The sequence below is a fragment of the Aegilops tauschii genome, chromosome 6, assembly GCF_002575655.3.
Source record: "Aegilops tauschii subsp. strangulata cultivar AL8/78 chromosome 6, Aet v6.0, whole genome shotgun sequence".
Lineage (NCBI taxonomy): Eukaryota > Viridiplantae > Streptophyta > Magnoliopsida > Poales > Poaceae > Aegilops > Aegilops tauschii.
Window position 1 is genome coordinate 12,613,045 of NC_053040.3, and position 24,569 is coordinate 12,637,613.

The 24,569-nt window shown below is 47.4% G+C and overlaps 1 protein-coding gene and 1 pseudogene across 2 annotated transcripts; both read left to right on the forward strand.

Annotated features, from left to right (window-relative positions):
* Window positions 1-4,454: 4,454 nt before the first annotated feature.
* LOC109785044 (uncharacterized) lies at window positions 4,455-5,473 on the forward strand (annotated as a pseudogene).
* A 1,408-nt stretch (window positions 5,474-6,881) lies between these two features.
* On the forward strand, window positions 6,882-14,698 carry LOC109785045 (uncharacterized). 2 transcript variants are annotated; one of them, XM_020343651.3, is made up of 4 exons: window positions 6,882-8,136; window positions 10,485-10,556; window positions 12,812-12,857; window positions 13,152-14,698. In XM_020343651.3, exons 1-4 carry the CDS (start codon window positions 6,936-6,938, stop codon window positions 13,195-13,197), a joined length of 1,365 nt encoding a protein of 454 aa, XP_020199240.2. In that variant the 5' UTR covers window positions 6,882-6,935; the 3' UTR covers window positions 13,198-14,698. The 2 variants fall into 2 exon arrangements, with proteins under 2 accessions (XP_020199240.2, XP_045085468.1); XM_045229533.2 differs by having other exon boundaries at window positions 12,812-14,698.
* Window positions 14,699-24,569: the final 9,871 nt, after the last annotated feature.

The window sequence follows — 24,569 nt, forward strand, 5'->3', positions numbered from 1 at the left end:
GACTACACTCCGGACTTCAAGCGAATCACATCGCACACCCAGCAAGATACCACCCAATCTTCCACGCGGAGGGAGGCAATGCCAATCAAAATCAACACCACCCACGAGAGAGGAAAGAAACTGTGGCGCAAAATTGTTTCTACCAGTTTCCGATAGCACAATAAAATCTAAACGATGCTCCAGAGATGCCTCAGCAAGGAACCTTCTTTTAGCCAAGTCTTTCAGACCTCTGCTATTCCAAAAGATTCCTTTCATCACTCATCATAAAATTTTTTAGAAGTCCGAATCCTAGCACTCCGACGAACTGCAGAATCTGGGTAAATTTTCCGCTTCCACTTATGCTTGGGTTTACTAGGTCCAAGCTCCGGGTCCTCATAACCGGAGTCAGCGGAACAAACAACTGCATTCTCTATGGGCATATCTTCGTCCTCAGACTCATGATTGGATGGTGCTAGATCGACACACAAATTATTGAGCACTCTAACCCCTAAAGCATCAATCTCATTGTCATTCATGGGTTTAACCGCTGCAATATTACGAATAGTTTCTAAGGCACGCTCCGCCTCCAAATCTAACAAATCATTCACCGAATTAGAAATCTCACTATCTGTAACCCCGAGTGAAACTCCTAATTGGTTTGCATTATTTATAATCTCTTCATGAGAAAAATGCAATAAAGAGTTAGATATGTTGACGGACATACCAGAAGCGATTGCAGCATCCTGAAGCTTGGCGGCCCTCATAGCGCACCGCTGCTGCATATCATCCACCTCCGGGAGCTTGTGGACGCGAGCGCTGAACCGTCTCCCCGTCGAGACGGGGTCTGGGATCCCGCCAAAAGCAACGACCTCCTCCCTAGTAAAGCCTCGCGCTGAATCCCTCAGAGGATCTACCGAGGATACCGGAGGAGGAAGCTGCGGGCTCCCCAGCTCCACGTCCACGGGGACGAACGGGTAGGAGAAGGCGGGGGCCGCCTGCCCGTGCCCTCCTCCCACCCCACCTGCCGACGTAGGCGTGGCGGTCCTCCTGACCGCCGGGGAAGAAGGGAGAGCCAGGGCCACCTGCCCCAGCCCCCCCCCCAGCGCTGCAGCTGGCTCGGGAGTCCCCGCCACGCCCGGGGAGGCAAGAGCCGAGGCCGCCTGCCTCGGTCTCCCTTCCCCAGCGCTGGCCGACCCCGCCAGGAACGGCGTCACCACAGGAGAGAAGGCCAGGTCCTCCTGACCCATGCGACCTCCCCCACAGCCGACCATTGCCTGCGTCACCGGTGTCGCCGGCGCCAGACTACGGGAAGGAGAGGTCGAGGCCACCCGCCCCAAATTCCCCTCCCCATACCGAACCTCCGAAACATTTGACACTGTCTGGCTCGAGACCACTGAGGTAGAAGGAAAAAGCTGGCCCACCTGAGGCTCCACCTCCCTAACCTCTCCCACGGACGTCACCGAGAGCGGCCCCAACAAACCATCCTCCAAAGGACTAGCCACAGCATCAAGCTCCAACGGCGGAAGCAGACACTCAAAGCTATCATCAGATTCCACCCTGTCGCTCCATAGGCGGGGAGGAGCCGATGCTGGCTCGAAAGATCCAAACCGCAATGTATTCATAGGTACCGCCGGAGCCGAGGGAGACTCTACTCCAGAACCATCACCGGGCAACTGAGCATCCGGACTCGACCCATTAGCCCTCTCAGGACCCGCCTCATTATGCGGGTTCCCACGAGCACCGGCATCATCATCCCCCTCGTGCATATCCATAGCATCCCTGGAAACCACATCGGCAAACAGCTCCGAATCCTCAAACTCAATCTCAAGCGGAAACACCTCTCCCTGATAAAACCAGTTAACCATACCGGGGACAAAATCGATGTCCAAAACACCCACTAAGAGCCGGGCCACCCCATGAGAGCGGGTGAAGGCCATGTCCACATCCTCAGTCTTACCAACCATCATACCCAAACTCGCCACAACTCGAGCATCTGTCAAGGCCTCAGATGGGGCCCCTGAAAACCACAGCCACACCTGAGTGAGCGGTTTGCCCTTAGGCTCCACCTTCTTCCACTCGTGAAACTCCAGGACACACTTAGTACCCGGCACCTTGCACAACCCAAAACTCAACAACTTCTGCAAATCGTCCACCGTAGGGAATTCAACCCTAAACACATTGTCCTCAATCGGGATGAGCTCCCACTGAAAATCACCTGGAGCCAGTTCCTGAAGTCGCTGCACTATTTGAGCCTCATACACCACTTCGCGGGTCGCTTTCACAAGCCCCGTCGTCAAACTTTGAGTCTCAGCTAGAGTCTCCCTCGCCGCCGGAGACTCAAAAAATGTCAGCTCGGCACAGTACACTCCGTACATCAAGAGAGCAGGAGCCTGATCACGCAAAACCGGGCAATCCCCCATAATATGAGCAGTCTTACCACATGAGTTACAGAGTTCCGCCATGCACTCAGCAATAAAGTGGCCCTTCTCACCACATCGATAACAAAGCATCTTTTCTTTCTTACGCGCCCATTTGGACGCCCTCTCAGACTCATCCCTGTCCCTAGCCTCCACAGCGGCTCCAGTTGCAGGAACATCCACGTTGGCCAAAGCCGTCACAACTTCCATAGCCTGGCTAGGCAACTCAGTCGACCGCACGGGATCCACAGCCATGTCCGAAACCTGATGGTCAACCACGGCCGTTGCCGGAGGCGGCTTGCGGGCCCGACCACGTCCACCACCGCGGCCACCACGATAGCCAAGGAATCCACCTCTATGCCGGTTGTTCGGGCCAGTAGCCCCCTCGACAAAACCACCCGCCGGACCAAGGAAAGGTCTTTCAGCAGAGCCATCACTCTGCCAAGCGTATCCGCGTCCACCTCCCGTAGACGACGAACCACGGTGCTGGCCAACCCCGTACGCATCAACACCATCATCCCCCCACTGTCCTCTAGGCGGCCCAGTAGTACCACCGTCCCCCACGTCGGGCCTTGTCGGCGATGGACCCGAGCGTTTCTGCGCCGGTCTCGCGACATAGTGAGGCGGTGGCGCGGCGCTAAGCACAGCCGGCGCGACACCCCGCCCCACGGGAGCAAGCACCGGAGGTCTTGGGGGAGGGGCATCGCTCCCCGCAGCTGCAATGCCCAGCTTGGGAGGCCGCAAGCCACCTCGCCCTGCAGTCGGCAAGGACCCAGTCGGCACCGCCGGACGCTGTAGCGGCGGCCGGGCACTAGAACCACCACCCCGGCTCGCGGCAGCAAAAGGAGCAGGTCGAGGCGGACGGATGCCACCACCCCTACCCGCGGCGGCTACAGGGACCGGAGAAGGCGGGCGGGCAAGAGCACCACCTCCGCGGCCAAGGGCCGAAGCAGTAGCCCCGGCCGGTTCAAGCGACCTAGGGCCGATCACCTCAGTAGCCACCCTGCCGGCACCAGCGCCCGGCGACGGGGCAACCCCACCGCGGCCAGTCCCTGGCGGCGGGCCGTTCCCACCGCGGCCAGTTCCCGGCGGCTGGCCGTTCCCGCCGCGGCCAGCACCACCCGCGGCGGCACTCTTGCCAGTAGGCGCCAAAGCTCCTCGGCCAGCCATGGCCCGGAGTGGGGGGATGCGCCTTGCCCGCCCCGCACCACGATGACAGAACCCCGGCCGGCCACGTCGCAAAACCCTAGATCGCAACGACGGCAGACTGACTCGATGATCGAACGTGCATGGGGCGACAGGAGGAAGCGAAGTAGTGATCGGGTTAGACTGGGCCTCATACCCAGCTAACTCCGGCCCAACTACACGCAGGCCCGGCTCACTCAGAACCGGCCCAACCCCAGGCGCACCCAGCTCGCGGCCCAGAAGCGATTTCAAACGGTGCGCCCGTACCATCGAGATCTCGATCGCTCGCCCAGCCGGCAATGCCGCCGCGGCCGCCGCCTGCGTCCGGGAAGCACTTGCACGGCGCACATGTCTCTTTTTCCTCTGAACCGTAATCCAAGAATCCGGCCTAATCAAATCAAAAAGAGTAAGATTGGGAGGACTAACCTTCGGGAGAGGACCCTTCCATGGCCTGATTGCCGTCGCCGCCGTTCTCCGGTGAACAACGCGACGGACCATCTCCTTCCTCTCGCCCGCGTGGAGCCCAACCCTCGCCGGATCGTCCACCGGCAAGATCTTGTCTACCGTCGTGGCAACCTCGTCTTCGTCATAACCAGAATTGAAAAACTCGCAAAAAAGGTCGGACGGGGTCGGCGTCGGCGGTGAGGCCGCCGGGTCATCACCGTCACCGTCCGCATCCTCCTCATCCGATCTGGCCAGCGCCCAGAATCGGCTGCCAACGCGCGGGCGAGGCGCAGAAGCCGAGGACAGCGCCCCGGCGGCCGCCGCCCCGTTCCCCCGCGGAGTCGCCCGTTGGCCCGCGGAGTCGCGAGACATCACATACTTTTGTTTGTTATGCCAATTATCCAGAACAGAAAACCAGTTTGATGAAATTTAGCTTAGTGTATTCTATTCACATAAGTTTGCCATTTTACATAATTTAGCAATATGTACGTGCTTAATTTTCATAACTTCTTGCCATCCCACAAAAATGAAGAAACATGTCTGTCCACACTGCAGCTTGGCTGCCATTAGGAGTTATCCTGTAGATCAGTATATTTGTTTTTTTTTTTTACTTTGATTAAATGTTTCTCATTATTTTGTATAGAAATTTAGCAATATGTTCTCTTTAGTTTTTTTTCATGTAGACAAAACTAGTAAGCATGGCGGACAAGAAACCTGCTCAAACTTCTAGCAAGAGGGTTGCAGACAAACAAATCAACAAGGATCACCCTGAGCATAATGACAACTCATCGTAACAAGAGACAGGAACATTTAAGAAAGCTAGTGAGGAAGTGATGGCAACCCGAGAGATTGTAAAGGTTCAGAATCAGCAGCCGTCAATAGCTCCTACTTCTAATCTTTTCTCTGCAATTATATTCAAGCCAAGTGATTCCACTGTTCAAGCAAGTATGGCAGTCTCAGAGTCTCCACCTTCTGATGTTAGCAATGGCAGTGGGAAAAAGTCGGATGCAAAAAACAAGTCCAGTGCCGTAACTGAAGCACCGTCTGAAGAACACAACGAAGATAATAGCAAGACATCTGGAATCGAGGGCAAAACAGAAGATGGAGATGCTATAGAGAAGGCAGTAGATGAAGCTAGAGGTGAAGGTAAAACCGGCAACGATGATGATGAGAATAAAGATGAAGCTGAATCAGGGGCCAAGGATGGATCATCTGATAACAAAGGGTAGTCATCATTGCCGACAGCTCTTACTGGCCAAAATGCTTTCATGGGGCTAGTTGGAACTGGATTTTCAGGCTCTAAAGAAAGCTAAAATGCTCCCCTGTTTGCGTTAAAGAGTGATGGCTCACATTTCCCTTCTCTCAACATTGGTTCTACGAACAATGGGTGTTCTACCCCAGCACTCGCCACTGCAGCAGAGGCACCAATTTTTTTTGCTAATCTTTAGATCTGGACGATCCGGTGGATCTTCCATCTTAATTCGTTCCCAAGACATTTTCTGCAGTTTTAATATTTTATTAGTCCAATGCTAGAATCTAGAGACTTGAGCTTGTGCTAGATACTGTACATATTCAATGCAATTAGTTGATGATTCACATACTGATATATTAGTCCAGATCACCTACATATTCAGTACTGGATCATGTACATAATCAGTGCAATATTTGTTTGTCAAATTCTGCACTTATTGATGAACTTTCTGCAGTTTTAAATTACCATAACAATATTCATGCTCTTGTTCTGAAGATGGTTTCATAAAAATGATCTAGATGAAATTAGTTGATGATTCCTACTGGTATGGTCATGATTGCTACTACTTAACAGGATTTTGCTAGTAGGTTCATAGATATTCCTATATTGATGGGCAAACTCAGCCTTGCTTTAGTCATTGTGTAATAATTTGTAGTAGCAGATGTTCATATATTCATGGTTATATCCACATATGAGCATTTCAAATGTTGGGAGTATATGTATCTTTTAGGGAAAATGATATTCGCTCACCTGTGTTTTTGTAGTTTATTTGTGCAGTCCCTCAAGCTTCATCCATCCACAACAAAGTCCTACTCAGCCAACCATGTCACGTGATGCTCATTTCGTGGCACCGCCGACATTTGCATCTGAAAAGAATCCAATTAGAGCATCGAATAAATGGTCCAAGCGTGTCCACGTTGAAATTGCAGGCAATGACAAAGAAGGTAAAACTATGAAGAAGGCAAATCTCTTCATAGTTTTATCTTCTTCATGTTAAGTGACGCAAGCTTGGAGCTCGAGAGCAAGATGTTATGTGTTTGTAGGTGGTCGACTACGAAATTGACCAAGTCCTAAAAAAAATGTACTAAATTTTTTAAGGAAACGTGAATGCAACTATGAGACTTCACTTCTTTTACGAGAGACACTATAACGCTCACTATTATCTGAAAGAATTGCGTCCTTAGATTAACTATTAAATATTCCAGTTCAGTGGAATGTTTGCTTCCAAAGCTCGTCACATAACAAACTAAGTTTTTTTTCTGCAAAATACGTGCCCGATTACTAGTGAGAGAGAAAACTGTAACATTCGTTGTTTCTGAGAAACCCTAACAATTTTTTGACAATCATAACATTTTTTTTAGAGAAACCCTAACATTATGAATCAGTATAGGCATCTTTCTTTTCACCCGCAAAAAAAAGCATAGGCACTTTTTTTGGGTTAAAAGCATAGGTAATTAGGTTTTTTTTGAGCGATAAACATAGGGTAATTAGGTAGTACTATCTTCTACTATATGTTTGTTGGGCCGTAATCCATGGGTCAGTGAGCTTTCTAGTGAGGCCAGCGGCCAGCCCATACGAGTACGTCTCCCTGCGGTCTAGTAGGTCTCCGCTCCCCCCATTTCCGTTTCAAACAAACCCTACCCCACATCCACTTCCAGATGAGCCACGAGGCCGGAGGCGACGAGATGGCCCTCCGTCGCCGCCACCCGCCGACGGCCGCGGCGCTGGAAGACGAGGACCTCCTCGGGGAGATCCTCCTCCGCGTCACCCCGCTGCCCTCCTCGCTCCTCCGCGCCTCCCTCGTCTCCAAGCTATGGGGAGGCGTCGCCACCGCCCCCTCCTTCCGCCGCCGCTTCGTCGCCCACCACCGGAGGCCCCCCGTCCTCGGTTTCTTCAAGAAGGGCGACGGGGAGCTGGTCTTCACACCCATCCTCAACCCCCCCGACCGCATCCCTCGCGCGCGCTTCTCCCTGCGGCCCGGCGGCGACGACGAAGATTTCAGTGGCCAGTTCAATTCGTGGGTTCTGCTCGGGTGCCGCCACGGCCGGGTCCTTATCGTCATCCGGTTTTGGCCTATGCTCCTCGTGTTTCATCCGGTCTCCGGTGACTGCCGCAGCGTGGACATTCCGTCAGATTTCCTCCAGTGTGTGCGGGACTTCAGCGGAGCCGTGCTCTGCGCTGCAGGCGACGACCAGGGCCACGTGCACGGAGACTGCCACTCGTGCCCCTTTAAGGTTGTCTTGGTAGGCACCAGAGAGAAACAAGATCTCACCGTCGCCTGGGTTTACTCCTCAGAGACCGGCATGTGGGGAGATCAAGTTTCGACGACGCAACCATGTGCCGGTTTGGTCTACCATCTCCCCGGCATGGTTAACCGTCTCCCCTGCACGCTTGTGGGCAATGTCCTCTACTGGTTGTTGCATGGGTCAGACAATGGCATACTCGAGTTTGATTTAGATAGCCAGAGACTGGCTCTGATAGAGAGGCCTTCAAGTGCGGGCATCAACCGCGGCAACAGTCGGATCATCAGGTTAGAGGATGGCAGTGTTGGCCTCGCTGTATTTTTGTATCCGACCTTCAATATGTGGAAACGCAAGGTCAGTAGTCAGGGTGTTGCCTCATGGGCGCGGCACAAGATTATTGACATTCACAAGATCATTGGTCTGCCACGTCGGATTAAGACAGGGAAGGGAGCTATAGTGGGGTACTCCGAGGATGCTAACGCGGTTTTTATATCGGTGTCTGGCTATTTACAATACTATGCCTTCATTGTTCAACTTGAGTCCATGCAGTCCAGGAAACTTAATCAAATATTTTTCGAGAATTCCTACCATCTGTTCGCAGATTTCTATACTGCAGGTAATTGCTTACCTTTACATCATAGGAGTAGCTGAATCTCCGCTTATTGTTCATACATGGTTGTAGCAGTGTCTTTACTGTGCTTTGAAGTGTTTGCTAACAACTTTAGTTATCCTTTTCTCTTGATCGTTAAAATTAATAGTTTTTTTCTATAATTGAACTGTATTTGTCCTGAAAGGTAGCAAAATATTTTCACTATTTATTCTATCATATCATTTCTGCGAAGGTTAGCAAACATTCTATATAACCTCATTGTGAGGAACCATCCTAGTCTGATCAGTGGGTGCGCGCACGCCCCGGGTTTGGTCTGTTGTCCTAACATCAGGTTCTTGCAGCATTTAGAAAAACATTGTGATAATTGGTCAATTTGATTAAGATGAGTGTAGTCAAAGGCACCTTTCATGCAAAGCCTACACCTTAAATTTAAGTATACCTTACTCTAAAGGGGACTCCATTGCTTCGGCATGCACACTTTTCGTTGTAGCAGAGGATTCTCTGTCAACAATATAACTTAGTAAACATATCATTCTATGTAGCAGGTTTCTTATGCCCAGCTCTTGATGTTGTATTACGACTAATTAATAACACATATGGCTAAGTTGCTGACATCTACAAATAACGAACAAATATGTCAAACAAACCTTAGCCTGTTTCATGATCGTGCTGCTGATAAATGCTTATCCTATCCCCCCCACACACACATTTGAACATGCTGACTGAAAGGTTAGAAATTTATACCTGTGCGGCTCATACTCAATTGTTATTTGTTAAATTACTGGAACTCGTGTCTTGGTTTTACTCACCTCTTTTTAGTTTAATAATTTTTTGGACTGGATTGTCTGTGTTTGATATGGCGATCACACATGACCATTTTGACGTGCAATCGCCAATGGTAAACAATATAGGTGGCATCTCAATGCCCAGGAAATATTGCTATCGCTCACGCTCCTTCCGTTACCTTCCTAGCCTGACCTTGCCGATGAATCCTTGCCGGCGGCCCTCCCAACAACATCCCCACCCCTCCCTGGAGCGCCCCCTGTTGCGGCATCCTCTGGCTCTTGTTCTGGCAACCGTGCTGAATGGGGACACCGAGCCTACCATTTGGCATCATTGGGGAGCTATGCCAAGGTGATCCCATGTCACCACAGTTGTTCGTCCTAGCCGTTGACACTCTTGGCCGCTTGTTCAAGCGCGCCACCGAGATGGGGATCCTTTGTCAGCCGCACCCTCGAAGATCGATCCTTCCCATCTCACTATCCGCGGATTACGTGGTCCTGATTTGCTATCCCCAGCCCGGCGACTTTTCTCACGCCGTGGATGATTTGGAAGCACTGAAGCTGCGAGGCAAGGCACACCAAAGCTGATGCGCAAAGGGCTCGCCTCCGCGACGCTTCTCATGCCCTGGATGATTTGGAAGCACCGAAATGTGATTGCATTTTGACCGTCCAGGGCCTTCTTTTAACACATTGGTCGTGGAATCAAAGATGAGGCTAGCCTATGGGCTAGGACAGGTGCCACCGGGCTTAGAACTGTGCTACCCACTACCTGGGACGTGCGTTAGTCGTGCTCCCTACCTGTAACTTATCTCTTAGGAGGACTGTAACCGAAAACTCTCTCTTTTCAATGAAATGAAGCGCAAAGGTCCTTCGTGTTTTCTCAAAAAAATCTCTCATATGCCCCTAAATTCAGATGTCCATTGCTATTATGTCCTGTCATCTTGACTTTTTTGTGTATATTTTATTTCATTTGTCGTTTGGCCATGTGAAGAGGACAAAATTCTCATGTGTTCTTATCCTCTTTTATTCTACCTTTTGCCCTGGAGCAAGGAATTTCTCAGAAGAATCTGATCATTCTGTTGCAACAGTCACCCACCAAAACAAATTGAGTAATAAATTGTTGACTATTCATAATACCTGTTTCACAGAATTTTGTCTAGATGTCAAGATGATTATTGTTTACAAAAAAAAAACAAGGCTGTGAGGATAATCCCTCTGCTGCTGCATTACTTTAACACTTGAGAGTATTGTTAGCAGCTTCCAAATGTTCGATAACTCGTAATTATTAATGCTTGATCATACTTGGGAATCTGGTGATTTGAGAACAACCAGAAAATGCAACATTATTTGAAATGAATATTGCGTCTTTTTTGATAATTTCGTATTTTAGCAATGTTAGGGTGGCCTTGAGCCTTAATTGGGTGCTCAAACACTGGGTTTCTCAAGCTATTTTACCTTTTCTTTACTCGAGAAAGTTCAGTCATTAATTCGGTGATGGTGAAGTTAATTTTTACTAATCTTTTTGAGCTATGCCTTGTGTAGTCATCACTAATGAGATTGGTTGCTGCACAGGTACAGTTCCAGCCATTGAGCCAACACAGCAGCAAAGTATTGTTCCAGCAATTGAGCCACCACAGCTGCAGGGTACATAATCCTATATTGTCATACATCTTGTGAACCTTGCAATTTCGTATGATCTGCATATTTCTCTTAATGAGATGAATGACTCATACCAAGTGGGCACCTTGTGTTTAGCTGTGAGAGAGAAAAAGCCTTGCGACTTTGTCAATAGTCTCTTTATTTTACTACTAGTTCAACTCAGACATTTGTTCTTCCATACAATACCTTATCACTAATGTCACAACAATCATGATGCTGTGGTATGCCTGGCTTATGTATTCTTGTTTTTTTGTGGGGAAACTACCTATGTGCTAGTTGATACTAGTTGTCGCTTGTAAGAGATAGAACCTCATTTCCTATGCTATCCCTATCATAAGACAAGTTGATTCCTGGGTGTTGGGGCTCTGAATGGAATTCTGAACCCGTGTGTCTCTGCACTCTTCCTCTAGTGTTGCCAGTATAGTTTTGATAGTTGACAACTGAGGGTGCAAATTTTGGATGGTTTTGAGTTTTGTGGGGTAAATTAAACCAGGCAATAGTCAGGGAACCAAAAGTAGAGTTTTTCCTAGGTAGATCATTAACTACAGTATGGCTACAGTAAAAATGGGATGTATACTCTGAAATCTGAACAGGTTTATGCATTAATTAAATCAGATGGTAATTGTGGGAGAGCTACCCAGAGATTGGCAATTGTGGGTTGCTCAATCTGGTAGTCGTTTCTTTCTTTATCGGTACTGGCTGTTTGTTATCATCGAAGCTGATGGACTTTGGTAATTTGGTCGTTGCTTCTCTCGTAGTGGGGCCTCCGTCCTCCAGTCCTCCTGCAGCAGCCGATTTTCATCGCGTCATGTTTTGTGGTTCGACTTCGTTTTCACCACATCCCTTTCCCCTTTTCACAAATCCTTTTCGACCATTGTCCCACATTTTCCATGAGGGAAAGAGTTGGGTTTGGTAGAAATGCCACTTCGTGTATGTGGCAGGGCCGAGCAGACGCTGATGTCATTATCCAAGAGGTCATATCCTCAGTATCCATCCAAGTTGTGTCGATGTTTAGGTTAGCTTATTTGCTTGTGTCGATGTTTAGGTTAGCTTATTTGCCTTTGCTTTTCTGCACAGCCATATCCTCGTTTGATGTGTGTCTTCCTGCGTGAGAGCTGCTCCGTAGTTTCCTTTCTCACCCTACTCTTCGTTGGTTAATCTGCCTAGCGCTTTCCACTGGGCCCTAGTTACTCTTGGGCCCAGCAGCCACGTGCTCCTTTCCATGGTAAGAACCGATCAAGCGAGTGGTCCAAGCCTACACCTCATGATGAATAATAATCCAGCTCCTCCCCACCCAACTCTCTGTGCACTCATCCATGGTATCCGGCGCCTTGTCAAGCTACTGCGCCCATATTGGGTGACTGTCATGCATGGTAGTCCTGGTGTGATGGAAAGGGGCTCACTGCGTGTAACCGTCGATCTCAGCCTCTTCCATGGGGATCAAGGCAACTACATTTACATCCACAATGATGGACGATGGTGAAGCACCAAGCCCATGGACCCATCTAAATTTTTTCCTGTTTTGTGCAGCAATATTTTGTTACTAAACGTCTCCCATATATAGTTTAGCTATTTTTTTTGACTATTTACTCTAGAGCAACAGCCCCACAGTCCTTTTATTCCAGAAATTTTTGCCCAGGCCTGTTTAAATCCGCTCCCACCGGGAGTCGAACCCAGGACCTGGGGTGCTACTAAGGTCAGTGCAACCACTATAGTTTAGCTATTAGTTAGATGGTATAGAATGAAGAAGATTTGCTACTTCAGTTATAACAACATTTTAGGGAAAGGAGCTCCACACATCTATAGTTTGGCTCACTGTTTTTGAGTTGAACCACTAGTCACGACTAGTCGATGAGTCGTAAAAAAAAGTTGACTCAACAACGTGTCGACGAGTCGCTGCTAGTCGCAACTATAGGGTCAACTATTCAAGAGTCGCTACCTCAGATCGACTCGTCGACTCGAAAACCTTGGTTTGGCTATTAGTTACTCCCTCTGTCCCATAATATAGGAGTGTTTTTTACACTACACTCTTATATTATGGGGCGGAGTGAGTAGATGGCATAGAACGAAGAAAACTTGCTACTTCAGTTACAGCTACCTTTTAGGGAAAGGGGCTTCTGTTAGTTTGTTGGCTAGCGGCACAAATCAGAATTGCATACATTTTTCTGCATTAGAACTAGAGTAGAAAATGAGAATTGGATCCACTGCAAATCTTTATTTATTTTTTATGCTTGATGCAGGTGGTCGCATGATTCAGTTGATCAGTAGGATTTTCGTCTGCACCAGGTATACAATTTTTAAATTGCTTCCTTTGTATGTTTCAGCTGAGCATACTTTGTATCACCATGAATCATATGAAAACTTCATCAATTCCAGAGTCATAGTTAATGTTTTTATAGGATTTTTACATTTGTCTCGTACATGAAGACTAGAGAAAATGAATAGTAAATAGTTTCTAACTAATATACTCCCAGTATATTTGATTCACATGGCCAGCTGCTCCAAATTGCGTCTAACTAGTTATCTCACGGCTTCTAAAATTCATGTGTGATTTTCATTTGGATTTGGTTCTCTTATCAGCATTTGGTGGTTTTCCCTTCTCATATCTGACTGTAATGTGGTGTAAGAACTGGTTATATTCCGTTGAGCAATTAATGGAAAGGTGTGAAGGCCCGGTTGGGAGAAAAATCAGCATTTGGTTGTATGACTTGAATAGGAGAACAGTGGGCAGGTAAGCACTACGTAGTAAGAAAAAGGACATGCTAATTTAGTTTTTGTTAGTTTTCACTGTTATTACCATCTGTTTGCAGCTTCCTAAAAATGAGTGGTGTCATGATCATTTGACAGAATGAAGAAAATAAAGGAGCATAGGCCGATAGGAATGGAACTTGTGAGTTAGTAGTACCTTGCTTTAAGCGAAAAAGTTAATTTTCCTGTTTGTACGGCAGCAATACATATCAGTAAAAGCAAAAGAATGTTTATGAAGCGGTTTTTGACGTGGTAACAGATTATCAGTAAAACCAAAGCATGCCATAGCTATACATTGAATTTTTTTTGAATCATATCTTTGCTTCTATATCAGATGCATAGTGTTCTCCAAAATATTTATGTGCTCCCATATTGGTATTTTTTTACAAGGTGAGATCTTATGCTCTGGTTGTACCAATCAACCAGTTCGTTATTTTTCCTATATGTATTATAATTATGGATGTTATAAAATTGGTACTTTCCATTTGCGGCAGTTTCCTTGATTCGGTAGTTGCATTGTGTGCATCAATACGTTGCTCGATGGATTAGTTCTCCAGCTCATATCAGTAGTTTAGGCCACCATTTAGCTTTTGGACCCAGAAGTTGGAAAGTTTGGCTCGGCTAGCTGCAAGAATTGCACTAGAATGGAAAGCTGGAGAAGTTGCATCTTCTTAGGGTGTGTTTGGTTCAGGAACGAATTGTAATGGAATGTCGTCGTTCCATTCCACTAGAATTGGTCGGTTCTGTCCTTGTGTTTGGTAGGGGCAACTCAAAATGGAATGGTTACATCTTGGTGTTTGGTTTTAGAGATGGAATAAAATGGATACGTTCATCTCATCTTGAGTTAGATTCGTTTTCAGTCAAACAAAAATCGCTGAATAATGTGGTCATCCATCCATCATGCAACAAAGGCAGATAAACGTTGAATTGGATTTCAGAACAGGAGTGTTAGCATAGATTCATGAACCGAAGGCTTGAGCACGCTCTGCCAAAAATAAATCACAGAGAAAAACAAAAAGGAAAAGATTGGGACTCAAGCACAAGATGAACAGATGCCACCCAAATACCAAAGTATGGATCTGATTGCTACAAGAAAAAGGTGCTTCTTTTCTGATTTCAGTCCTGGCGGGGTGTGCTCAGGCGATGCCAACAGCCGGCGCTTGGAGCGGCTGCTCCAGCAAGCATGGAGGCTTGGTGCTTCCCGGCGTGTCGCGCGAGCACGGCGACAGCATGGCCTCCCCGGCCTTGCTCGTATCATCTTCCTTGGCCTCCGCCGGCTCGACACAGCTGGTGCACGGAGTGCGGATGTGGTGCCCGAGTCTGCTATGTACTGGTGGCGGTCTCCTCCACCGGCGACGAACGCCCGCCTCACAGGAAGAGAGAGAGAGAGAGGAGGGGGGGGGGGGGGATGGGTGGCCATCGAGGGAGAGAGAGGGGCAGAGGTCATGGGCAAGCGAGGCATTCTGCGTGGTCTGGCCAATTTGGAGGAACTACCCGGTTCGCCATGTAGCAGGAATATCCCTCTCCCGACAACCAGTGTGTTCTATCCCATTTTTCAACCAAACACGAGAATCACTCCCAGGTTCAGGTCCAACCCATTACATTCCACTTCATTCCCCCAAACCAAACACACCCTTAAGAATTTGGTTTGCTGGAAACCCCCTTCGGTCTAGCTTTTAGCTTCTGGACCCAGAAGTTGGCAGCTGAAGCTGAACCAAGCACAGCATTAGCTATCTGTGTATTTTAGGCATACATTTGTGTAGACTTTGTTGTCTGTGGTATGCCATTTTTTCCTACATGGAGGGTCCATTGTCATTTTCTTTGTTACCTTTATCCTATAGGATACCTGCTATTGCCGCATCGGCCCTTCATGTACACCCGTTTGATAAAACTACAATAATTGAGCATCATGTTTATCCATTTTTCCTTGCTATATAATTATTACTTTTACTATATTTTAAGCTTATATGATACTCCCTCCGTTCACTATTATAAGATGTTGTAACTTTTTTCTGATTCGGATGTATATAGACACATTTTAGTGTGTTCACTCACTTCAGTCCGTATGTAGGCCCATATTGAATTACCCAAAACATCTTATTTTTGTTAACGGAGGGACTATATCCAGTCTGGTTGCTCTGGTGTTCTTTTCATTCTTTTACCTCTTGTTTTGGATCCTTGTTTCTGGTGCCTTCCTCGCACGATTTGTAGTTTCAGTTTGCACAGATGTTGGCAAGGAACAATACCCAGTCACTGCGGTGCAGTAATTCGACTCGACCTTTTGCTTTGTCACACAATCATGCATTTAACTTTGGTTATGTTGCTATTATTCATTTTAGAGGTATACAGTCACAAGCGTGTCTTTTGTTTTAGTTGAATAGCTTTTGTAGACCAAAATCACTGGGCTATGGAAAATTTATCCGTTCACTGTAAAGGTTTGTGGTGTCCAGATTATTATTATTTTGTTTCCATCAGGAAAAGCACAAATAAGAATGCACTCGCTAATGTCCATGCCCTCTAATATTTTTTGAAGATTTAATTTAGTTGGCTAAGTTTTGAGTATAGATTTCTAATGGTTTAGCCTGTAGAATGTTTTCAGAGTTTCAGCTGAGTTGCTCTAAGAATATGAAAAAAAAACAGAATTGTGTCCTCTGCTTGTCTAAGCTAGCTGACTTAGCTATTCCTCTTCTGCATTAGCCTCTGAATCAGATGTTTTAAAAGCTATCTCTGAATTAACTTTATTTGACTAGCTGCACTACTTCACAATATTACCTTTTGTGAAGTATGACCTCTGTTGTTTGTTTTAACTCTTGAATGGACAGCATTCCATTTGACTTTCCTCGACAAGGAAGGACTATAATTAGGTTTTTCGGATACCATTTTTTTAACTTGTATATTTCTTTCTTGGATATAACCAACTCAACTCATTTTCTTGTTTCCTTCAAACTCATTTCTTCGTATCTATTTGTTTTTTTTACCATGCATCTTGTGATGGAAGCAAGAACTCTGTCTACGATTTTGAATTTTTTTTCTCGGCAGGGTTGCTGTTGAATCCTTAGTTGTGACAGGTTCTCCCAGCATTTTAGATCCTGTGGGTTCATGAAGGTGAGCGCCCATTGAAAAAATAAGGAAAGCAGTTGTCAAACCCTAGTTAATCAGTTACGTTCTGGAATGTCTTAATCAATGTACGTATCTGCCATGTATAGGTTTATGAAGATACAACCATCAGCGATCTTGTGGGTTTATGAATGGAAAGTTACTTTACTTTCTAATCCCTCGTGCTTCAGGTTGAGTTGCATCCCATGAAAGGGTTGGAGCTATCTGGTTCTTTCCTTGAGAGGGTTGAAGGTATCAGGTTAATAATAAAGAACGATTACTGAATTCTGTTTCTGGCTCTTGCTAGTGGCATCCACGGACGGACGATTTAAATTGAAGAAGAGTGGCCGATAATTTATACTTTCGGAGATTATGGGCGCCAAATAATTTTTTAGCTAATTTATATATCTATCATAACTGTAGTACTCTTCCTTTATATAACTGTGTAACTGTACTTGATTATGAATGAGAGGTCTTGCTGTCAGATAAAAGTAAACTGAAATCAAGGAAATGTCCATTATCAACACTAGTGGGAGTCAGTCATGTATCTCTTTCCTTTATAAATCAGCAACAACTGTGTGAATAGCAACTTGGATAGGAAAAATTCCTTGAGATGCTGCTTGTGAAGCTAGCCGTTGTATTCAGATTCATGAATTTATTATAAACACAACAATTTGTTATTTCTAAAGCAACTTTGTTATTTGTTACTTAGATTTATGTTAATACGTTTCCGTGTTCAGTTAAGTAATTACCCTTTGCGAAAACATCATGTGTTCTTTTAGTCGTTGAAGTGCAGCTATACATTTCGACAACTGACGTTCCATTTTTTTTAAATGTGTGACCCCTTAATTTTCGTTTCTTGGAATGAATGGTAAGATTACTGACTTAAAATATTTCTCAACAGAATAATTAAGAAATTGATGTTGTGCAAATCATAATTAGGACGTGACTCCCAACGTTAGCCATAGATGTGGCCCCAAATGCCCTACTGTCCTCTCCTCCTTCTAAGGCGCCCCTCTATCGTACTCCCTCCGTCCCAAAATAAGTGACTCAACTATGTACTAGCAGGGAGTATATCCCATCACACCCTCAACTTCTTCCTTCTTGACATGGGGTGCTTGATCACAGATGCTGCAATATCACTCCACATTGCCCACCACCCTCCTTTATTTCTTGCCTCAATGCTCTTTCCTCCTTTTTCCTTTTTCCTCTTTATAGTACATGAGTTGCTCGAATCCACTTTTTTTAACTATCATTTATACATGCTGGAATACCTTTACTGTGCTTTGAAGTGGTTACTGATTTCTTAGTATGTTTTCCCCATTTGGTTGATCAATGGAATTAATAGTTGTGTTTTCCCCCCTTTGGTTGATCGATGAAATTAATATCTACAAGCCGGAGCCGAGCATCGGGATTTTCTATCCCCCACCCCACCCCCCAAAGCGTCATATAGAGGAGGCAAGAACCCATGGGCAGTGGATGGTGGGGATCCATTCTCCTCCTTTTACCTTCCACAAGAGAGAGAAAGAGAAACTGCCTAACCAAAGAAAGGTGTAATTGCACAACTGCAAATGCTACCAACTAGTGCCATGCGTAATAAATAAAAAAGGCGATGTATCAAGTGAAAACTGTTTATCAGTGAAAATCTGAAAACTTTTCGTGTGGGTCTTCAGATCAGTTATGAACGACACCGATTGAAGGTGGGATTCCTAACCAGCCACTTAAATGCTAATTAGCATATAACCCCCTGTTATCCACCGATAAGGTGGAAAATCTTTTGAGTGCTCGTGACTGTATCAGTTCGTCTTCCTTCTGGTGCGCTGTGGCGGCGATTGAGTCTCCGGCCGTTTGCTCTCTGCCGGCCCCGATAGGACCTCCGTCCATGGTAGACCGGATCTTCACCGGGCTGCGGCCCACCATCCACCGGCAAGAACTCGTGCCATGATTTGCCCATCCGCCCGCCGCCGACCACGACTCACCCTTTGAAGCGTGAAGATCGGACAGATTTTCATCTACCTGCAAAAAGAGCTCGTTGCCGCACCGGTGAACTTGGCCGCAGTTCAATGGGCTGGCAACAACATCAGTACATGCGTGCTTTTTGTTGGCGGTCAGATGTTGCCTCTTCTTTCTCGTGCTGATGCTTCCTGCCATGGTCAAGCAACCATAAATTTTGCAATTTCAGGAGCATATGCTTTTTTTAGGGGAAGGAGCATATGCATTAGTAGGAGGTCATCCATCGTACTAAAATGAATAAAGTTACAACTTCCATTGTTTTGAAATACTACAATTGATAAAGCTGAACATAAGCATCAGATTTCTGCAATGTAATGAATAATGACAATCGAAAGCATATGTTTATCCTTCTGAAAGTTTCTAATCCTGCAATGCAACCTTGAAATCAACCTGTTATCCATCGTTGAGTATCATACATCCACGGATTACATCAGAAATTGTCTACACAGAATCTGTACGGTGGCCACATTGCCACAGTCAGTTTATCTTAGTGAAATTAGAGCTTCTATTATTATCACTGCATGTTCAACTGTTCAAGTAATGTTGAAATGCTGCATACAATGGAGCAGTACAGCAGAGACATGATGAAGCCTAGTACAAGATGCAGATTGGCCGTGTGGTCTGCAGCCATGTTCGCATCTCTTTTTACATAAGATAAAACAAAATCAGAAAAGCTCCCAGTAAGCTGCTGCAATTGACTCAGAACTGGCAAAAATCAAAATGCTCAATCTATTCTGTTTTTCTTCATCTTCCACAGCTTGACTAGATTTTGAAATCGGTTCCAGCTACAGAATATTCAGGTTTAAACTATGCTCATGGGGGGGGGGCTTTTGCCACATTCATTCAGTACAATTATGCCGCTTCAGAATCGAAGCTTCAAAATGCAAGCGGACACGACGCCGCCGTGTCCCCTGGGGCCGTGCTGCGGCTGTCGGGTCACTGTTGCGTGAGGCAGCACTGGGACGGCGTAGCGTGGAGCAACACTACGGACTCCAAATCGCCCTCGGGCGGGGGAAGAGCAGTTGTTGCCTTCCCGTTGATTTGCAACCAAGTTCGCCGGCGCCGCGGCAAGATCCTGATGCAAGTAGACGAGAATCCGGCGAGATCTCCGCGTTCCTAAGGGTTTGTCGTGGCGGGCGATAGGCAAATCATGGCGCGAGTTCTGGCCGGTGGATGGTGGACCGCAGCCCGGTGAAGGTCCGGTCTACCGTCGACGGAGGTCCTATCAGGGCCGGCAGAGGGCAAACGGCCGGAAACTCCATCGCCGCCGCGACGCACGAGATGGAAGATGAACTGATACAGTCACGAGCACTCAAAAGATTTTCCACCTTATCGGTGGATAACAGGGGGTTATCTGCTAATTAGCCTTTAAGTGGCAGGTTAGGGATCCCACCTTCAGTCTGTGTTGTTCATAACTGATCCGATGACCCACGCGAAATGTTTTCAGATTTTCACTGAAAACCAGTTTTCACATGATACATCGCCAATAAAAAACTAACACAAAACCAGTAAGTTATTTGGAAGAAAAAATAACACTTCAAAGATAAAACTTCTTTACACTGTAAAACTGTATAGATGACAAAATCAAAATTTCCAAAACCCTTAAAACCAAAGAAAATAAACAAACTATTTACATATATGATACAAACTTGTATCAGTATTGATGGTAGCGCCTTAGAACGGAGGAGGGAGATTGATGGTTAAATTTAGACATGCATGTAGATGGGTCCCTGTACGAGATCCAACTATGGACATTAATCAAGTTTATTTCTGTTGATATGTATGCAACAATGTTCTAGCAAAACCATCATTTGTTCTCAAATTTTTACTATAATAAAAATCAATCATTCTCGTGTATATAAACTAAACAAGAAGAACTGAATATGCTGATTAAATTTCATAGTATCATTAAACTAGTTGTCTGATAGTTCACCGATTTGACATGGTGTGTATGGAAAAGACATGCTTATATCGTAGGGACTTTCTGTGGGGAAGCACCCCAGGTCTTCAATATTGGAGCAATCGAAATGATAAGCCACTACTCTTTTAGAGGGTGTATGGACGAAGACGACCTCATGGTTAGGGTGAAATCCAAGTAGAGAAAGGGCATATCGACGGGGGATATATGCAGCATCTTGTGGCTTATAGTAGTCGAAACCCCAATCAAATTCCTCTTTAATTGGTGCTTTGTTGGCGTCGTCGTGATCATCGACATTGCCATATTCGGTGGTCCAGGGCTTATTATCGTAATTCCATGGAAAATCTGCCAAGAGAGGCTTAAGATTGATGTCATGCTTCAGCACCCACTTCATCTTGCTGCAGGATTCATCGAGTAACAAAACCTTAAGTCCATACCCATCATATCCGTAACATAAGCCGTCAAATGCATAAAGGAAACCACAATAAACTCCTTTCTCCGATCTTCCTATATAAAAGTTTTCAGCATCTGGATCACAACCTTTCGGCAGGCCAATCAGTTGGTACTTGCTATTTGACAAGTTTATTCTGCAGAAATCAAGCAATTGTTCTATTAGCCGTGTATCAAACCCACAACAAAATTAAGCTAGCAATTCAATTACCGGACGTGCTTACTTCATAAGAAATTCATGCTGGTAGACATAAAGTGCTCCCCGCCAGTACGCGGCATAATTTTGGGCTGTTGGTGGAACATCTAACATATAGCCAATGTTCCCGGCAGCCTCCCCTTCCCGAAGGAATGTCTTCTCCTCCCACTGCTTTGTGTTGGACGAGTAGACGTGGAAGACAAATGTCGACGGTGGCCATTCTCGTTCTTGAATTTCATCGGATGCCAAATGCATGCCATCAGGGGAGGGATAGAAAGGTACATACTTGATTGAAAAGACCTCGTAGTCCAGCGACACGGTCGGGTCAAACACAATGTACTGATTATGGCGGTCCTTGGCAGACTCGAGAAACCAATCGGCGTCCTCCATGCCAGGGGTGAACATGGGCGGGGGAGGAGGCAAGGACGCCCACTGTCGTGTGGCGGGATTGAGCACCCTCATCTCGTGGTAGCCCAGCAGGAGGAGTCCATTGCAGTGCTGCACGATCGTCAAGCATTCGGCGTCCTTGGTGTCCAGGTAGTGGAAGGGGGCGATGGCCAGGGATGAAACGGGTGAGAAGTATCTGTGGGTGCCTGAGTTGTAGCTGTGCATAACGGTGAAGATGCCCGCCAATAAGAGAGGGAGGAGGTCTGCTCGAAGCAGGCGATAGGTGTCGATGATGTCGCGCCACGCCTTGCAGACGCAGCGGGATGCGGCGATGTGGCGCGGTGACTGGAGACGACGGAGGACGTCAGCGAGCACATCATGCGGTAGAAGCCGCGTCACGTTCTCCGTCGTGGACCATGTCGCCGTCATGATCTTTTTCCCGGCGATGTGTGGGGTTCCAGGAGCGCACCAACGGCGATCGATCTGTATAATTGCCTTCGCACCTGTCCAGTATATATTCATGATAGGTAAGTACGTACATGTATCACCGACTCGGTTATGAACTCGCGTTATATATGCAAAACCACACGGTCAAACTGAAGACGACTTGGTTTAGCCATCGGTATACATCGTTAGGGGAACCTCGTAGTGAATTCTATTTTTTAGGGGAACCTCGTACTGAATTCGAACTGTAATAATGTTGTATGACACACATCTGATTTGCCATCGAAAACAAACGAACGTGATGTGCGCTAGCTGCATCGTGGGTGGGATGGATGTTACGCACACTTTCACACCGCCATCCATCTGCATTGCACCTTCGGTTGAGCGACATGTGAAGATATCACCGGAAAACCCCCCATTCCCCTCCCGATCACTCCCGCGAGCGACGCAGAGGGGAAACCCTAGCCACCAGTCGTAGGGCCCCCTCCTCCTCAACTCCCCCATCGCCGCCGCCGGCTCGTGCTGACGGGCGAAGTCCGGTCAGCCTCGGCGGCGGTGGGGACTTTCTTCCCCTGCTCGCTAGGGCCGACAAGGGTCAAGTTCAGCGGGCAGCGGCGCGGCGGTGGCGGGGCCGGTGCCTGGCGGCGGCGCGTTGGGATCTGTGTTGTTCTGCGCGGATGCGCCTGGAGGTGTGGCGGCGGCCACACGCGCGTGGCTCCCTGTTCCCCTGCAGCAGGTAGCGGGGGCGGATGCGGAAGAATGCCAGCCTGGCCACGCAGGCGGCGGGTTGGCGCCGGGCGTGGAGCTTGCTCCCTGGACTCCCCCGCGGTCCTCGGAGTAGATCTAGAGGCTGGTGGTCCTCCCTGGCGGCTGGGTGAAGGTGGGGGGCTGGCATCTTTGCGTCGGGGGAAGCCCTTGGCCGGCTGATGTGGCCGCGATGTCGGTGGCCTCTGGGCGTCGCTCCCCTTCCTGAAGGCGGCATTGCGATCCTCCAGTGCCCCCTTCCTCCATGTCCCGAGTGAAAACCCCAAGTCCATGGACTGGGTGGCGACGGCGCTCCGGTGTCGTTGGTCTTCTTGAAGACGCCATCTTTGGACTGTGGCGTGGTGATCGGGGATGTGGTGACAGGGGTGGTCTACCGGATACCTTCAGTGGGGACTCCCGCTTGGCTGCTTCGCAAGGTGAGGAAGTTGTCCTCTCATTCTCTCCACGACAACCCATTGGTCTTGTTCCTTCCGCTCAGGGATGCCTACTTTGGCGGTAGAGACGGATGACGGACCAACTATGGTTGGCCTTTGGAGTTGATGGAGCACGGTCTTCCTCTAGTGGCGGGCTACTCCCTCGTCGTTGTCATGTCGTATGCAGGATCTTGTTCACTGAGAGCCTCGATGCTCAAGCCTCGCTTGGGCATTCGAAGTTTGTTAGTGGCTCTTTCGCTATCTTGTACCTTTGATGTTTTCCCTCTGTACATGGATCTGTTGATCGATGTTGTGGTGGTTGCTTTATATAATATAAAGCGAGGGTAACCCTTTTTCGTCGGATGGATGTTACAAACAGCTGGCGTCATGTGTACCCAAGTAATATTCTTGAACCCAAATAACTGGGGAAGGTCAAACTGAAAAGCTGCAACGAACTAATCGCCCCCCCCCCCCCCCCCGGGGGGAGGCTAAAGCAGAATGTTGTCGATCCAGATGATTATTATTTTGTCTCCTCCGCTTGTCCAAGCTAGCCAACTTAGATATTACTCTTCTGCATTAGTTTCTAAATCAGATGTTGTTAAAACTATCTCTGAATTAACTTTATTTGACTAGCTGCACTACTTCACAATATTACGTTTTGTTTAGTATGACTTCTATTGATTGTTTTAACTCTGGAATGGACAACATTCCAATTGCCTTTTCTTGACAAGGAAGGACTATGACTAGGATTTTCTGATGCCCTTTCATTTTTTACTTTCACATATTCTTGCTTGGATACAACCAAGTCAATGCATTTTATTGTTTCCTTCAAATTCATTTCTTCGTATTTATTTGGTCTTTTACCATGTATCTTTTGATGGAAGAAAGAACTCTGTCTATGTTTTTGGATTTTTACTAAATAGGGTTGCTGTTGAATCCTTACTCATGACTAGTTCCGTGTAAAATATGGTCTAGCATATTGTACATGTACACGTATTTGTATACGTATGTAATTGTATTATGATCATCTATATAAAGAGACGTGAGCCTGGATGTTAACCACCCACACAAAACCCTAAACCTACCTCTTTCACTTGGTATCAGCCAGGTCGGGCCGCCGCCGCCCGATCCCATCTACCGCGTCGCCGCCGCCGCTTGCTAGCTAGCTTCCGCGTAGCTGCCGCTGCTTGCTAGCTAGCTTCCGCGTAGCTGCCGCTGCTTGCTAGCTAGCTACGCACATACGGAGGATCCATCAAACTTGCTAGCTAGCCATGCACATACGCACGATCCATCAACCTGCTTGCTAGCTAGCCACACGGCCGCCGCGCGAACACTACGCGTCTCCCGATCCATCCGCTGCCGCCGCCGCGCGCCGCCCTTCCGCGCCGCCGCCGCCGCGAGTTTCTTCTCCGCCGCCGCGCGCTGTCCTCCTCCGCGCCGCCGCGATGTAGTCCGCCGCCCTTTCGCTCTCCAACAGTGTCGGCACCATCACCTCGCCAGCGGCTGCCACCGTTCCCGCCGCCCTCGCCGTTCCGGCAATCTCCGTTCGCCTTGGCCGCCACAACTTC

Bases quoted from the DNA above. Each gene is read 5' to 3' on its own strand.
- LOC109785045 (XM_045229533.2), top strand. From the start codon at position 6,936: ATGAGCCACGAGGCCGGAGGCGACGAGATGGCCCTCCGTCGCCGCCAC. The intron at 8,137-10,484 runs GTAATTGCTTAC...GTTGCTGCACAG, and splicing joins CGCAGATTTCTATACTGCAG to GTACAGTTCCAGCCATTGAG. The intron at 10,557-12,811 runs GTACATAATCCT...TGCTTGATGCAG, and splicing joins TGAGCCACCACAGCTGCAGG to GTGGTCGCATGATTCAGTTG.